Source organism: Amphibalanus amphitrite, unplaced genomic scaffold (assembly GCF_019059575.1).
Source record: "Amphibalanus amphitrite isolate SeventyFive unplaced genomic scaffold, NRLGWU_Aamphi_draft 000046F_arrow, whole genome shotgun sequence".
Classification (NCBI taxonomy): Eukaryota; Metazoa; Arthropoda; class Thecostraca; order Balanomorpha; family Balanidae; genus Amphibalanus; species Amphibalanus amphitrite.
This window is the reverse complement of record NW_024881542.1, coordinates 1,011,479-1,028,838: the sequence shown is the minus strand read 5'-3', so window position 1 is coordinate 1,028,838 and position 17,360 is coordinate 1,011,479. Positions and strand designations below refer to the sequence as shown.

Genomic DNA, 17,360 nt, shown 5'->3' with positions numbered 1-17,360 from the left:
CACTCTCCAGGGCTAGCGCTGCTGCTGCCACTGCAGTCACTTGGTCAGCTTTCGGAAGCGTTAGTTCACAGTTCGACCGCTAGGTGTTAGCGCTGTGTCTGTCTATCCAAGCACCGCCCGTGGCCGACTCACTATTTTGGCTTGCCGTAGGTGAAGCACCTGCACCATTGGTGCATGATATTTCAGGTCACATGTTAGACCACCTGCATACGTTGGTAGAGGATTCATAAATGCTGCACACAGTGCATGTTCTATTTTCGGTCCAGATTACGCTACATCGCCCTGTTGTTGGTAGTAGCCCTAGCTCCACCGAGGGTGGTGGCGCTCAGGGTGGCGCTAGTGTAGTGGGCTAGTTCACTGGTAATTCACTAGGTGGCAGCATATCAGCGCTGCGCTGCTGAGACTGGTAAACGTGTGAAGGATAACAACTCTGTGTTGGGCCGTTGTAGATCATCCCTGTTCCTGAGTCAAATGTGTCTGAAATTACCACATACGTCATATGTGTGTAATGAATGTCGCATCACACAAACATATTTCACGTAAATCTCTCCCTGCAGATAGTAGATACCCCATTCGTATAACAGTCTGACCGGACCTGTGTAATGTGTACGGTAGTCTGACCTGTGACCTGACGTGCCCCGTCCCGCCCGCCCTGACCGCCGCCCCCACTGTCTCTCCCCGCCCTGACCGCCGTCCCTCTGTCTCTCCCCCGCCCTGACCGCCGCCCCCTCCGTCTCTCCCCCGCCCTGACCGCCGCCCCTCTGTCTCTCCCCCGCCCTGACCGCCGTCCGTCCCCCTCTGCCGACAGACCGTCCGGTACGTCTGGGCCACGTGGGCAGTCAGAAGGTGCACCAGGACGGCGTGCCGCTGCTCAGCTGGGAGCCCTACTTCTGTGTCCTGCTGCAGGACGAGCAGACGCTCACCGCCTACCGCAGCGAGGAGATGGCGGTGAGTGACCCAGAGGCACTCCGGGTGTCCGAGCGACACACTGAGTGTCTGACCCGAGTGACCGGCGCGACCTCTTGGTGCCCGACCTTTCAGCTTACTTACAACACTGGATCAGGGGTTCTCACACTTTCTGTCCCACGGTGTCTGATATTCACTCCCATGCTTGCTTATATGCAAATTATATGCGCATTTACCACCTTGCAGTAAAGGTCTTCCAAGCCTACGACAACGAAGATGCAACGTTGAACGCTTGGTCGCTCAGGTGTGCTGGAACTTGTAGTCATGCATACACTATGATATCAAGTACTGGAAGTTTTGGGCGCCATTCGTTCCGATTTTGTCGCACTTTCGTTGGACCGAATGACCTGCATGTGATAGATTTATTTCTGCGCCATATGTAATCAATAACACCAAACAAAGCATGACGATGACATCATTGCTCAATATTCATGTCGCTGACATTGTCTCATAATGATGTTTCTGTTCATAAGTACCTAACCGCAGAACACTCTGACAAAACCCGTTTGTCGTTGAGCGTTGACAAATTGATTCACTGGAACTGTCCCATGTAATGGCTACTTGGCCACTGTCATTACGTATTTGATTGCTAGTCAGCGGTAACGTTAGGAAGTTTGCTATTAATCGTTTGGGTCATAAATCTAATAGCCATCATATCTTGACGGGGCAGGACAAGCACCTGGCTTTTGGTATGTTGCAGTTTATTGCTGAAAACATCAGTCTATCAGCAATGATACAAGAAGAAAAGGTTTGATGAGTTCTTGCAAACATCACACCATCGTTAAAATGATTCAGTGAAATCATCGTTCAATAAGCAATATATAACGAGCGGTGAACGTCACCTTTATGGCTCAGTTTTTCAGTAAGTCATAACCATTTGCTTGGATGGTGCGAATTTTGACAGCTGACGTGACTGACGGAATATTTCTGTGTTATTTCGCCCTTCCTGTGTTATTCTGCCGACCGTCTACCCCCCCCCCCCGTTCGTCACGGTTCTCTCCGGTGGTAATACCCCCGCTATAGGGGGAGAGGGTCGGCCGCGGCGGGGCGTCCCGCTCTGCGGGGTGACGGCCGTCACTGCAGCTGAGGCGGTATCGCCTCCGTCACGGACACCGTACCGCAGCCCGGCGAGGTCATACCACTCATCAAAGAGGGCCAGAGCGGCACCTCACAGCCGCCGGGAAACGGCACCGACAAAGCACCGACTTATTGTCGCCAGACAAACAGACGGACTGCTTTAATTGGGACGGGTCTTATATGGAGTGGCCGGTAACGGGCTGATGTCTCTGGCGGGTGTAATGTCAATGGGACAATGGTGTATGAAGGTGAGGGTTGTAATGCGGAAAGTACTAGAGTAGAGCTCGTGATGATAATTATTCTCGTAAATCATTATCCACTCTCCAGTGCTGTTTCGCTCTACTGTGTTAACTCGACCACTTTCTTTTCAAAAGTTATACTTGCAGCTGTAATATCAGACTCGTCTCCTAACCCTAACTCGCTCTGTTGGCCTATAGAACTTTGTCTTGTGAGTGGTGTTAACAGACCGGACTGGCTGCGCTCCGTCTCTGAACCGACTCCCCTGTCGGCAGATTTTCCCGGTCACACCGACACGGCCCCGCACCAGGAAGGTTGGTGGTGGTGCATGACCGTTTGACCTCCCCCTCCCCCCACCCCGCCCCGATCGTATGTTGTGTGTAGCAGTGACCAGAGCGCACCAGTGGCGGCGGAAGGTAATTTTGGATGGGGGTGCAAAGTTTTCTCAAGGGGCCCCTCTGGAAGTTTTGGGCCCCCTTCATTTTTTTTTTTTTGAGTGATTATTATTGATTTATGAAACACAAAGGTTTTGGGAAACTATCCCATACACAAAAGTTTTGTAAAATGTTTGAAATTGCAGTGTACCTACCTATATCAAATAATGAAAGCATAAAGAAGCAAATGCAGCTAGTTTTTTATCGGCTAATCTTTTAGTCTAGCCACAGTGGCGCGGGAACCGGGGGGGGGGGGGGGGGCCAGCGGGGCTGAGCCCCCCAGCTTTTCGGCTGAGGGGCTCGTAATGTATTTGAGCCCCCCGGCCCCAACCCCCAGCTGGAGGAATTGAAATCGGAAATCTACCAACATAATTTCATAGATTCATACATAGGCGCGGGAACCGGGGGAGGGGCAGTGGGGGAAGTGTGCCCCCATAACTCTGCGGCCCTGGGGGCGGTGCCCCACAACTTTTCATGAGGTCAGGAACCGTTGGGCAGCTTGTCCTCCCCAAATTAGGGGTTGTGGGTCACAAAGGAAGAAAGCATTTAAGTGAAAAATCCACCTCTTTCACTGGCTTGGCAACTCATTTGGCAGATTAAAACCTTTACTCCAGGTTGCCAAAACGGTAGTTTCTTCACTCAGCTGAGACGGAATGCCTCACTTTTTTGCATTTTTTTCGTTTTTTTTTTGTTGTTGTTGAAAAGGCCAAAGTCTGAAAAAATAAGTGGCCTAAAACCGGTGATAAAACTAGATTTGGGGGTACCCTAGGTTGATCTCTATTATGGTTCAACCCCCCCCCCCCCCCAGTCTGGAAGAAGTTCCCGCGCCACTGTCTAGCCACCACCCGCAGCGTCTCAAACCATTTTTGTAGATCCGCAGTGGACCATTGAGGGCCCTACGAGACCGTTCCAAGAAGACCGTGCTTAGAAGCCCCTTGGAAACCGACCACATAGAGACTCCTCCAGAGACCTACATGACTCCCCAGACTGAATGAGCCCTCCCAGGGTCGGTCCCTTGAAAGTTGCTAAATGTTTCAGAAGGCAGTATAGGCTCGAAAGTCTTTTGAGGGTTCTCAGAAGCCGGCATCTGACCCCCAAAAAGCCTGTATGGAGGCCCTCCAAAGTTGGGATGGAGGCCACAGGAGCCGATGTTTAGCCTAAAGAGCCGGTATGGAGGACTGAATAGAAGAAAGGGGTCCCTTCAGGGGCAAGCGTTTGAGCCCCAAAAGTATGTGTGGGGTCTTAGAGGCAGGTAGACCCCTGAGGTATGCACGGGGTCCCAGGAGCTCGCAAGTGAGCCCAAATATTCGGCTGGCGGCTACTAGAACCAGCATGGGGATTCTTAGAAGCTGCTTAGACCCACATTTCATGGGTCAATGGTCATGAGTCCCAAGAGTCGATGTAGGGGCCATAAAAGCCGGTGTAGGACCCATGACTGAGACTCTCAGAGGCCGGCGACGGGGCACCAAGAGAAGATTAAGTGCCTCAACAAGCCGACATGGGGCCTGAGAATCAGTGCGGAATTCCAGGAGCCTGCGTGAGCCCTCGGAGACCTTCGTATTTCGTAAGGTCCACAAAGGTCATTGGGTCCTCTGAATCTGAACTCTGCGGGGCCCTCAGAGGCCAGCATGTCTCCTGGCACTTGCCTGCGTTGAGTTGAGAGTTGAGACTCTCTGAGGCTAGGGTTGTTCAGAGGCCAGCGTTGGCCCTTGAAGCCTTCGTTAGGCCCTAGAAGCCGTCAAGAGGGCCCTCAGAGGTCAGCATAGCCCCTGGAGCCTGCCTGCGTCGAGGCCCTCAGAGGCCGTCGTGGGGCCCTCAGACGCCAGCGTGGGCCTTTGGAGCTTGCGTTGGGTCTTAGAGACCATCGTGAGGGAGGGCCCAGAGAGGTCGTCGTCAGGGCCCTCAGCCCCTCAGGAACCGTCCTGGGGTCCTCAGAAGTTGTTGTGAGGGCCCTTAGAAGCCTTCGAGAGGATCATCAGAGGTCGTCATGAGGGTCCTTGGCCACAGTGAGGGTCTTCATGGGCCCTCAGATACCTTTGCAGGGCTCTCAGAGGCCTTGTTAAGACCGCTAGAGGCCATCGTTAGGGCCCTCAATAGACCGTTGCAGGGCCCTCAGATGCCATCATAGCCCCTGCAGCCTGGTTGTGTTGGGGCCCTCAGAGGCCGTCGCTGGGCCGTCTGAAGCCAAATGGGCCCACAGAGACCGTCGTAGAGGCCCTCAGAGGCCAGCGGGGCCTCTGGAGTCCTGTGGGGCCCTCAGCGGTCGTCATGAGGGCCCTTAGTGGTCGTTATAGGGCCCAGGGGACAGAGGTCGTCGTGGGAGCCCTCAGAGATCATCGTAAGGGCCCTCAGAGGCCGTCATAAGGGCCCTCAGAGGCCAGCGTGGCCCCTGGAGTCTCCTTGGGGCCCTGGAGTCTCTGTGGGATCCTCAGCGGTCGTCATGAGGGCCCTTAGTGGCCGTTGTAGGGCCCCAGGGGACAGAGGTTGTCGTGGGAGCCCTCAGAGATCGTCATAAAAGGGCCCTCTGAGGCCCAGATGCCGCATGGAGCACCAAATGCGGCTCGGGACACTTCTAGCCGGTGTGGGGGCCCCAAAGACTAGCATGGGGCGTTCCTGACCATAATTGGACATCCCGGATAATTCCACATCAGTGTTCGTTTCCCGATCACTGGTTTTCAGGACAAAATTTATTGGATGGTGCGATGGGCCCCTTGTACGGATTTTGGGGGTGCAAAAAGATATGTTTGCACCCTCATGTTTTTCGATGGGGGTGCAGCTGCACCCCCTGCACCCCCTATTCCGCCGCCACTGGAGCGCACCACCGTCTCCCCAGTCACCACTCCACCCCTCCCAGCCGGCTGGTGTGAGCTGCCACATCGCATGTTACACCCCCCACTGCAGTCACAAAGCCTTGGCAGATATGTGATCGGCTAGATCGCCATATCCAACGCATATCCACCAGGACTGGCCAGTGGCGGCATGGAGGTGCAGCTTTTTTTGCTTACTGAATGGTTTGGGAATGTTTGTTATCCGTCACCTGCATCGTTTCATGGTCGGTTTCCATGTGCGTCCGGCACGTTCAGGAATTGGTGTCGAGTTGAACCATTGGACCTTGCGTTTGCACGATAGCGAAACATAGATTTTTTTGTTTTATGTTGCTAGTTAGTTACGCACTGTATAGATGGATGGCCTTGAGGTTGGTTGAGTCGAAAGAGTCGACGGACGTGGAGGTCAAATGCTTTATATTCGAAACAATGCACGACTAAAATGTTTTTGTTTTCTTTTTATCATTTAGTCTTGTGCCATCAGCGTACTTGAGTGTTTGGGTGTCCTTTCATTTATCTTAGGAATATATTTTTTCTGTAACATTCACCAATTTCTGATATTGTATTCAAATGTAAAGGAAAGTAGTAATACTTCCTGAAAGCATAACAGTGAAACCGAATGGTGCGTAGTTCTGATGCACGCTCTCTATGTATATGTATAGCTATTCCCAGTATTTGTCTAACTACGTATTACATGCCTCAGCCTGATCTGGTGCAGAAGAAAGCACCGGCTATAGTCGTACCGTGACCGTCGGCTCACGGTGTATGAGCAGCTCTGAATGGGGCGGTAACTTTCCCCGGGCGCCGCTGCTGTGACCATCTATCCACCAAGTCGCTCGCTGGGCTGACGCTCTGCGGTACCTGCCGGTGACGTAACGGCTGCTGCTCCGGCGACGATCCGAGTCACGCCCGCCGTCACAGGCGCCGTCACGGGCATCGTCACGGCTATGTGCATCACTGGGTGTTTTCACCTCGATACGCTAACTGTGGTCGTCACATAGCGTAGGATCACTGAGTGTGCGCCTCGATAATGGTACAGTAATGCGTCCCGTGGCTCAGGTCCGATATAATTTGTCGTCTGCCGTCGCCCCGCCGTGGCTCGGGTCTCACGGACGCGGCGTTTTCGATCGGTCAACGATAAACGCTGTCGCGTTCCCAGGATTGTCGTCCCGTTTTCCCCGTCGTCCGCGAGATGACAATGGGTGCCGGGATCCGACTGAGCGCCGCGGTAGGTGCGTTCCGACATTCGAACATCCGAAAGCATAACCTGTGTTCTTTCGCGTCAGACCACCGTGTCCCCCATCGTTCCATTTTCTCGCAATCCGACTGTGGCGAGCTGTCATGGGCGCTGACTCTCGCGTGGCATCACGACAGGTGTAGGGAGAAGGGAGCTGCCGCGCGCGTGCCACATGTCGCGTCCGGCGCCAGGGCGGTATTGTGCGCCTCGGCCGGCCTGCTGGAGCTCTGTCGTCGCGCCGACGCGTCCGCCGTCACGCCGACTCGATGGCTTCATCGTTTTGTGAAACCCCGACAGTTCGAACAATGGGCGGCCTCCCACCGCTTGGAGCCAGCTCGGGGTGGTCTCGTGCCGAACCAACCCGGAGTCCGGGGTGCGCAGAGCCGAGGGCGACGGGACGCGTGCTCAGAGCCGTCGATTTGGGACTCTCTCTCCACAGAGCAGCCTTCCGCAGGCAGTTTGGCTTGTTATGATAATGGCCATGCGAGCAGTAATACCATACAATCAGAGTGAGCTGACGAGAGAGAAAGGAACGATGGTGATGTCTGTATTATTGCAATTGGTGTTTGGAGAACAAACCTCCGGGTCGCAGTTCTCCTTTAGTGGGCCCGGAGAAATGGGAGGAGGGAGGGAAGGTCATCTTGTGGCCCGCCGGTCATGCTATTCGGACTCGCCGTGCGCTGCGTCACGGCCATGATCAGCACCATGATAGGGTTGCTTGCGCCATGCGGGAGAGCCGTTTACCACACCGTGTCGATTGCTGCGCCACTTATAGTCGCTCTGTTGACGGTCCAAAGTGGCGCGGTGGTTGCCAAACTGGCGCACTGGTGCGTCGCTGTCACCAAAGTTGGGAAATCAGCCGCGTATACTGTGCTGCCGGTATGAAAGATTGGTCTTATCTGAACCAGAGCTCGGTAAAAGCGCAGGTTTTGTTATCTTTTTTTTTTGTTGGGTTTGGCCCTTTCGGTCGACAAGACCATTGCAGAGCCGGAAGGATGATAGGAATTAGGGGGAGACATTGGTCTGGGCAGGCACCCTAGTGAGTCGCCGGGGCTGAGCCCGTCCAGAGGACAGGCCACCCAGCCCCAAAGCACTCACTGCACCCGGCTACGGGGTGCGCTCCCTCGGGAGCAGTGGTGCCGCTCCAAGGGAGCAGCCCGCATGAGATAAAGTTGCCTGCCCAGCCCCGTAGGGGGTTGTGGCGTGGAGGAGAAGGATTTCAGTATCCTGAGGATAGAAGCACGGACAGGTGGTTTTGTTATCGTTAATCCATGGTAAACAGCCACAAAACTCCAACTGGAAGGATTTATTTCATGGTCCTGTTTTATTGACGTTTAAGACACCGTCATGAGGTATTATTCCGCCCATGACCGACCCAGTCACTGTTTTTGTATCAATGTTGCAACGCCGATCGGCTCGGAAACCAGGCCGTGATTGACACCATGTCAATGAGATACGTGTGGACCGAATCACAGCCTGTCCATAACCGGGCCGCCCGGAGAACAAAACACGGCGCCGTGACACACGGCGGCGCGCGGCCTCCGGGGCTCCCGCGGCGCCGGCCGACCCCCGGGCCGTCAGCCGATACTCACGTGTCATTATCACGATCAGAGCGTGCACAGTGTTGTGTAAGCCGCCGGTGGCTGCCCACGGGTACCCGTGCCGCCGGCGGCTGCCCACGGGTACCGGCGGGGCGCGGCGGTGACACCGCGGCCGCCGACAGCCGGTTGTTGTTCACACACAGCGCCGGTGCGTGACGCGCGTGTGGGACGTGCGACGCGCGCCGCACGCACCCCGTCCTCACGCGCCGGCCGCGGCAGGGGTGGTCACGCCCGGTCGGACCGGCGAGCCGTGCGTCCGTCTGCGCCCGCCTCCGGCCGTCTCCGCTGCCCACACATACTCTGCCCCGCCACCGTCACCGTCACCGCTGCCCTGCGCCCATGGCTCGCCCTCAGCGCTCGACCAGTCCGGGAAGGCAGAGCAAGAACCCAGCTGACGAGGCACTCTGCGTTTTCGTTTCTGGAAGTTGAACGGTTCTGATGACGGCCAGACTGCGCCGGCGCTGGGAAGTGATGTGATTTTAATTACAGCTCTGCGGTTTAAATGGACAAGCGATGACTCTGAGTGATCATTACGGTCCCGGCCATCGCACAGACTCGGAAACCGGTGAACAACCTTGAATAGCGGCGCAGAACTTTCCTCCTGTTACCCCGGACTCCGGCTGAACACCGTCTCAGTCATCACTGACACGCGGCACAACGGGCCGACCCGTCACCATGAGGAGGCAGGCCACTTTCCCTTGTGTCACAGGAATAGCACGTGTCGAGACCGGAGCGCGACCTCGACCGCCGAAAAACTGGCTGTGTGTCCGACGCGGGCCGGTTCTTTGCGCGCCGACATTGCTGCTGGCCTGTTTACCAGCCAGCTCTTCGTTCCGGAGATCGCCCCGCGGATGGCTGTTTTGTTCAGCGTGCCGCGGCGTGCGGCCGTGTTTGGCGCGAGGCCTGGTCAATTGATCATTACTAGCTCGACAAGGCTGCATCATCTCCTTTGTCATCTTTTTAGGCACGTGAGGTGTGCAGAAGTGTCCATCCTCAACTGCCGCTCCAGACCTGCCGGCTGTCCTTGATTTTTATCCTATCGTCTCTTGACGTTTGAATGTCATTGTCTGGCGTTGTTGCTGGGTGGACTTGTTCTCACTGCGATGTGTTACGGTCTGTGGATGTGCTATTAGTGTCGTGACCTCGCCTTTGTAAAGGCAGAGGGGCGAGTCTAGGAACGCCCCCGTGGACCACCGGGCTGGGTCACGAGCCCCCATCCCCGGCGACTCGGCCACGGAGCAGCCGCGGCTCAGTCACGTTTTTGTCGCTGTTCGGTCCCGCTCGAACCCAGGCGCCATAGTGGAGGGCATGATCCGGCAAAGGCCGCCATTGAACAGCCCCCGCTCTGCCCCTGCTCGGCTCCGTACGGCCCCGTTCCACCGGGTCTCATCTGAGCCGCTCCAGTAAACAGGCCTCTGTGCGCGGCCGCGGTGACCGCGCCGCCCCTGATTTGTGGCCGGGCCGTGTCGCGCCGGGCCAAGGCAGGCCGCGCTGCCCTTTCAGACCTCCCGCGGCTGGCCGTCCGGACCGACACGCGAAGACAAACGGCGGGCGCCGCCGTGACCTGAGGTCGCCGCGGCTGACCTCGCCGGACCGAGCCGTCGCAGCCTTCACCCTGGCCCCACCGACTCCGACAAACACCACCGAGCTGAGTCTCACCGCAAATGAAGCCAGCTCACGCACTCGGGGACCGGGAAGACCTTGGTGAAGCGACCGCAGCTGCCTGATGAAGACGCCCGCCCCTGAGGTGACTTCCCTGCTGTCACAGAGCGGTGTGGTCGGCGGGTGCGGCGTCACCGCCGGCGGTAATCGGGTCCGCGGTCCGCCGCCGACCCGTCCCCGTCCGAGCTGCTCATCCGGAGAGCGGCTTCCGGTCCGCCGTCACACCGGCTGGTGACGAGCAGTCTGCCAGGCGCGCTCTGCGGTCCGGCCGTCCGCTGCTCGGCCCGCGCCGCCTGGCGACGGTCCGGAACTGTCCTTTGTGCCCGCCAGTGAACTGTGAGACTGCCTCCGCCGCGCTCCAGTTCAGGGGTCGCCGCTTTCAGCCGGTATGATGCTCAGCTTTAACTGCCGCTCAACCTGTGTGCTCCTCACGGTCGTGTTTTGCTTTGGCTATCACTGCGAATCCGCTGTACGACCGCCGACTCTATCGCGCGGCCGAGCCGGCAGTAGTGCACCGCCGCGCCGGCCGGAGCCGATCCTTTCCCGGCGGCCGGACCGGATGTGCCCGGTATTCCTCATTCCTGCGACACGCCCGGCCGGCCGGTCACCGGAAGCGGCCGCCTTCACCACAGTCACCGGCCGTGGCCGGTCCGAGGTCGCCGCGTCACCACATACTGAGCGGTGCCGTGCTGTGGCGCGCGCTATTCACTGGGGTTAAACGAGCCGAGGTGTAGTTAAAGACACTGCTCGTGTGTGTCGATTGTGAGGGTTAAATGAGCCAGTGGTTTGTTGAAGTACATACATTAGTCAATAGTCATGTGGGATATGCCAATGATGTTCAAAATAGCTTTGCAATGTCAAAAATGTTACTTTTGTACTAACAAAAACTTGTAAAACATTACATAGCTTCAAGGACAGTATGCATATTCTTCTGCGCAGCATCTGGAGGCGTTTCTGCACGTCACTGGCTGGCTGACGCGGTATTCGGCGCCGCTCCCCGTCGCCAGTTCGGGCGCAGCGGCGGCGGTTGGCGCTGCCGGCGGGGGTCGGCTGGGGTCGCCTGAGGTCGGCGCCGCTCGGCGGGGCTCGGTGGGACGGCCAGCCGGCGCTGACGGCGGTCCTGGGAGCGCCGTACTCCCTGTCGGAGTCGTGTTGTGTCGCTGGGAGCCGGAAGGGGCCCGCCGGCAGCGCTGCGGCACTGGTGACACGTCTGAGCGAGGCCGGCCCCGTGTTCCGTGGAGTCGCACGGAAGTGGGCGCCGACCCGTGCCGCCGAAGGTTGCCGGGCGGGTGGGGTGTGAACTTGTCTGACAGTATTGAAGGGCGGGGTTGGCTGTGGGAGGGGTCCCAGTCGGAAACATCAAATAGGTTGGAAACGTACCGTGACGTCAACTATTGCGAAAATAAGTTTGCTTTGTGGTAAAACCAGAGGCCGTTGAATTGTCTTTGTGAAGAGCACCGTGTCATTCAGCCTTGAGGCTGATGTGCCTTGCGAAGAATCATTCTAACATAAAGGGAGCTAAAGAACAACAATATCAGGAAAATTAGCTCCTTTTGTTTGAGCTCCTTGTTTCCGCGTGACCCATATTCCACAATGCTGCAAATATGTGTTGGCATTCAGTTGGACGTTGCAATAAATGGCATCCAGCTGCTCGTCTGACCAGCCTTGAAACTGACACAAAGGATCATCTCCTTTTATTTTGACTTGGGACATAAATTTGTAATGCAAAGCGTAGGCATTTGTGCAACTTCCAGATGGAATGTCTCGCGAGTCGCGACGCCCACCGAATTCTTCCAGTTTTAGTGGCAGCCAGGCAGATTTGTCGTGACACCAGAGGTCACGCACTTGTATGGTTTGTCAGCGCAACCTTCCAAGCCCGCCTTGAGGGCTTTCCGCGCCGGCCGCCGCCGCTGCCCTGTGCCTGGAAGGCCGCGGCCGGGCTGGCGTGCTGCCATGAGCGGGGATTGGCGATGAGTCAGTGTAGACGGGGCCGCTTCTGTTCGAACCCCCCGGCGCCGGTGGGGAGTGCTAAGTGGCGGTTATTAGGACACGCGCCGCCGCTGGCTGTATGAGTAGGCCCCCCGAGGTAACAGTCACGGCTACCTAGTATTCAGTTTACACAACTTGGCTATGGTAGGATACCGGTTAGGGGGAATCGATCGATTGTGATATGAACAGTTGGATGGAATGTGCCTGAAGTCGGCAGCCAGTGCCAGATATACGTGTTTGGCCCGTCGCCAGAGAGATGGAGTGATGCACGCTCGCCTGTCGGTCTTGGAACGTGAGTCGACCTACCGGTCCGATGACCGAGCTATTGAGCTCTCCGGAAACGGCGACCGTTGCAACACAGATTACCTTTGTGATTTTACATAGAGGTGTCAAATGAACAGGAGGAAGACGGAGCTGTCAATAGGAAAGACACTTTGTTCGGTCGTCGACACAAGTGCAGTGTCGGCGGAAAGGAAAGCGTTGGCCTTGGCCCGTGTTTCCTCGTTTGGCTGGCTCATACCCGCCTCATTTGTAACTGTCGGGTGCAGACAGGTATCGCTAATAGCCCTCAACGCCGTACGTCAGTGCCGAATAGAACAGGACCGTACGTGGCGAACGCGTATAGCTATCGCAGCGATCAAGGCTGTGCTTATTGCGGATTGACCGACTTGGATTCCGCTCTTCCTCTTCCGGTTGCTCTGCTTTGTCGAAACCGGATAGTTGCTGTCTGTTCCGTTCACCGAACTTAGTTGTATTCTCGACGATGCTTTATACTCTTCTGTCACGCTTATTGTTGGTAATGCCACACCTATAATAAATCCTTATTAGCAGATTGGTGTCGAAACTGAATGCTAGTTCGTCATTTGCGCATTAGTGCTTCTATTTGTTCGTTGCCGAGCGGTTTAACCTTGGACCAGAGGGAATGGTGCACATCAGTCGGATACAATGCGGACCTGACGAGGCTCTCGGCACGGGAGGGGGCCCGCCTATCGAGACTCAGATTCAATAGATCCATTCACTTGATGGTAGTTATAAATTCATTAAATTCGGATGCGGCTGCTTTTCACACGATCAGTGCAGCTGCTTCAGGATTTGATGTACTGGGGCCGGAGAAAAGCTACCACGTTAATCGGTCGATTGTTCTTCCAGAGCCATCGTCCAGCTCCAAAAGGTGAGCTCCGGTGGTCTGATTGTACAAACATAGCGCCAGCCTCCGCCGCGATCTCTTTTCACTTTCTTCATCTCGTTTGTTGCGGCGCTCGGTCGATTTTCACCAAATCTGGTAGGCGCTATTAGCATACTGGCCTCTGGAATCCGCCCACCAACGAAGGAGCGCGCTTCTGAATTTGATCGATCGTCCCTCCCGTCCTTTACTCGGCCATGACTCGCTCGACCTGACCGTGACTCAGGTCACAGGCACAGCCCTAACGTGTGGGGAGATGACTCGGCTGAGTCACCCGCGGGTATTCCGTCCGGTCGTCCGTGAGGTATTCCGATCCCCCGGCCGTGAGATACCAATCCCAGGTACGGACGCGGCCAGAATTTACGTCCCTTGTCAAGAGAAGGGGAGTGTAGCCGAGACTGGCCGCGGCGGCACCCCAGCCGGAGTGACACGCGCTGAAAAACGAGCGACACACTCTGCCGACACCGCCGACACAGGACGCCCGTCTGGCGGCGAAAAAAAGCAGTCGCAAAAACGGACCCATCCCACTGCACGTCGGTCCGGGAATGTATGGGATCATCCGGTGTGCTGTGCGGCCAGGACCCACCCCTCCCCTCCCTCGGCGGCCGCACCTGCCCGGCCCCCTCCGGGCGGAAACGGTGTGACCCCTCGACCCCGGACGCTGCGGCTGCTCCCACGGGCCGGCCAGTGCGCTGCAGTCGTCCCCTGCCGCTGACCCCGCCGCCGTCCCACCGGGCGAGGTCAGACAGACCGCCGCCGCAGCAGTGACGTCATCGGACTGAGGAGAGTGTGACGTCACCGGCCAGGTGCCGCGGCGGGCGGCGACGGGCGGCGGCAGCGGCGGCTCAGTGTCGGAGCAGGCGCGTGGTGCGGCGGTACGCGGGGCGGGGCGGTTCCGTGTGTGGTGCGTGTTGCACGCGGAACGTGCAGAGTGTGAAAGCAACGTACAGCGGTGTGTGAGCGGTGTCCCACGGCCCTGACCGGGGCGGCGCGCGCTCAAAGAGCCGGAGGACGGGCACCGGGCCAGTGGCGGCGCCATGCTGCAGATGGACGGCCGCTCCGTGTGGCTCGACAAGAACAGTGTGGTCACGGCGTGCTCCACGCTGAGCAGGACGCGCGATGACGACCTGCGCCGGCGCCGGTCGCGCTCCCTCAAGGTGGTGGACCGGCGGAGGATGGACGGTGCGCTGCGGCCCGCGGCGGCGGCCGAGTCCCCCCGGCAGCGGACGGCCGAGTCCCCGCGCCAGCAGACGGACCCGCAGAAGATGAAGACGCTGGACGTGAAGCCGGAGAAGAGGCGGCCGACGGTGCGCATCCAGGCGCCGGAGGAGTCGCGGAGGGCGCCGCCGACCCGCGACGGCAGGGTGGGGGGCGTCATCATGGGCCTGCAGCGGTCGGACAGCTCGCCTCTGATCCGCCACCCGGTGCCGCGCCAGGAGGGGTCGCCGGCCAGCAGGTCCAAGGAGAGCTGCGCGCGCGACGCGCTCCGGCGGGTGAACACGGTCCACCCGAAGGATTCGATGCGCCGGATGAAGCTGATCCTGGTGCCCGTGGAGACGGGGGAGAAGTCGGCGAAGGGCGGCTCGACGTCGGGCGACTCGCTGAGGTCGGCGGGAAGGGCAGAGCGACTCAAGGATTCAGTGGGGAAGGTGTCCCCAGCCTCGAGACTGAAGTCGAGCTCCGCCGAAATTCTGTCGAGTGCTGCCGAGTCGCCTCTGACTTCAGCACTCAAGAAGTCACAGCCTCAGCAGCAGCAACAGAAGAAACCGTCACAGAAACAAGACAGTCAACCGCAAAAGCAGCAGCAATCACAAAAGCAGCAGCCGCCGGACTCGCAGCAACAACAAAAGCAGAAGGAGCAGCAGCCGAAACCCCAGCCGAAGCAGCAGAAGCTGCAGCCGCCGCCGCCGCAGTCCCCTCCGGTCAGCGCCGACGTCTCCTCGGCGGAGAGCTCTCCGCGCACCGAAACCAGGGGCACCAAACTCGTCAAGCGCCTCTCCCTGCGGAAGAAGATGACCCTCCCTCTGTCGCCATCCCGAGAGAAGTCCTCCAAACCGTCTCCGTCGCCGACCTCGCACGAGCGACCGATCGGCGCCGAGTTGATCGTGCCCCTGGGAACCCCGACTGACGAGCCTCTGGAGAACGTTCGCGAGGTAAGCCCCTCTACCTCATCTCCATACATACTCACACTCCTCACCCCGCCCCACGCACACCGCCGCGCCGGCGCCCCGCCGTGCCGCGTCGCGCACCGCTCGCAGTGACCCACATGTTGACGGCTGCGGTACGCGGTGTCTGCTCCGCGCCGCCCGCCGACCGGTTGCACCCCGACCGGCCGGCCGGCAGTTCAGCGTCGGCGGTCCGACCGGCGAGCAGCGCGCCTGAGAACGCGCTGACCCGGAAACGCTCGCGTCGGTATGTCACGCGGCAGCCGGCCGGTGTCGCGCGCGCCGGTGCACTGATCCCGGCTGTGAGCCGCTCTGAGCCGCGCTTAGGTGGCCGCGGCGGCACGGGCGCCGGATAAAGGCAGTATACGGCACACACAAAGGCAGGGTGGAGCGGCCGGACGGACGGACGGAGGGGGTGGAGGGCGGCCACCGGCCGACACGGCTGGCGGGACGCACCTGCGGGGCAGAGGTCAGCGCGGCCGGGACCCCGGGCGGCAGTGCAGCGGCCCGTGTCCCGGCGGGCGCTGAGGGAGGGAGGGAGCCGCTCCCTCTGCAGACCGCCGTCCTCCCCCGCGGACCGCGCTAACGCCGACCCTGCAGCGCAGCTCAGAGGTTCGCACGACTCCGCTGTCCTGCGAACCCGCGCTGCGAGTCGACCAGAGGCGAGGGAACGACCGTGTCCGCAGGAACAGGATCCGTGCGAAACCTGAGCGGGAAAATGCGCGCCCAGCATGAAAATGTGGATAGCCGGTTGAGTGGTATGCGTCGGAATTTGATCTCCGACAAGGACAATGCTGGGAATTCAGAGTGCTTCGGGTTATAAAGGCTTCGTGTCCTGTGAACGACGTGAGGCCAGGATCTTTGACTACTACTTATCACTAGTAGAGGCCAGGTAATACTGCAACTTTGAACTAGGTGGTTTTAGGGTGCTGCTGGGGCTTTCAGTTCAGCGGTACAATCTTCGATCTCCTTCCATTTGTACCCACATTTTCCTCAGCGCTGAATTCGCCTCCTTCCTGTAGCTGCCACAGCTCACAGCGCAGTTGTGTTCCGAGATCTCCCGGGTGATCATCATTCGCCAGTAGGATTCTCTGTACCGTTCCCATGTGACGAGCCGTTAGTTTTTATGACAAACACAATGAAGCAAAAAGGTGATTTCCAAGTCTGACCGGGTGCCTTATCCATTAGAATCAATGTAATGAGGCGCCGTTTTCCGGCTGTTCCCACAATAGAGCGCGTCATCGCTCGGCGCCCGGCGGTTGCCGGATCCCACTCCCAAGATCAAACCAGTCGGTATGTGTTCTTCAGTGTTATTTGTGGAATCTGATTGTCACGCGTGTTTTTCTGCCTGGGAATGTTTGTTCCTGATACGGCTTAGCCGTACGGGCTGGAGTGACGTCTTTTCAGCGCACTTATGTGCTGATGGAATAACCTTGGGTCCAGGGAGGCAGCTGCTGGAACTCGTTCATTACGTAACATTTACACCGTACATATGATTCTCAACTATGAGGGAGTCGCACTTAAATCCAGCATCTGATTGCGCAAGCCTTGGACTTGCCTTATTCTGAAGGCTCGGCCATCCTGGCGTCATATTTTCTGCAAGGTCGCACATTTGCAACCATTCCTCGTCGACAATGTATCGGTTCATCATATTACGGCTCGTCTACGTCTGAAATAGTTCGTGACTGCTAAGTCTCCTGTCACTTCGGGCGTGAACCCATAACCGCCGCTGAGCCTGGCGCCCCTATAAGGACTGACGCCTTGGTAACTGTATACGCCCTGTCTGTCCATCCACCGTTTAGCGCGGCCAGTGTGTGCCACCCCGGTGCCACAGTGGCCCGGGGCCGCTCTGCGGTCTGTCTCAGACAGCCGACCGGCAGTGGCGGCGGTTACTGGACCACTAACCATGGGAGCCTGTGACTGGTCGTGCCGGGTCGCGCCCAGCCCCACCGCAGCCCTGGGTCGGCGCGGCGGTCAACCCCTG

The 17,360-nt window shown here is 58.1% G+C and overlaps 1 protein-coding gene across 3 annotated transcripts in view; it reads left to right on the top strand.

The window, feature by feature from the left end:
• LOC122377525 (ras GTPase-activating protein raskol-like) overlaps window positions 1–17,360 on the top strand; it is a 115,530-nt gene that overhangs the window by 33,418 nt on the left and 64,752 nt on the right. Inside the window, exons 2-3 of one of the 3 annotated variants that reach the window (XM_043357619.1) lie at window positions 809–948; window positions 2,556–2,594. In XM_043357619.1, the coding sequence (XP_043213554.1) occupies window positions 809–948; window positions 2,556–2,594 (179 nt within the window). Of the gene's footprint in view, window positions 1–808; window positions 949–2,555; window positions 2,595–14,087; window positions 15,365–17,360 lie in introns of those variants that run through there. The other 2 variants (XM_043357620.1, XM_043357622.1) reach the window with 2 other exon arrangements.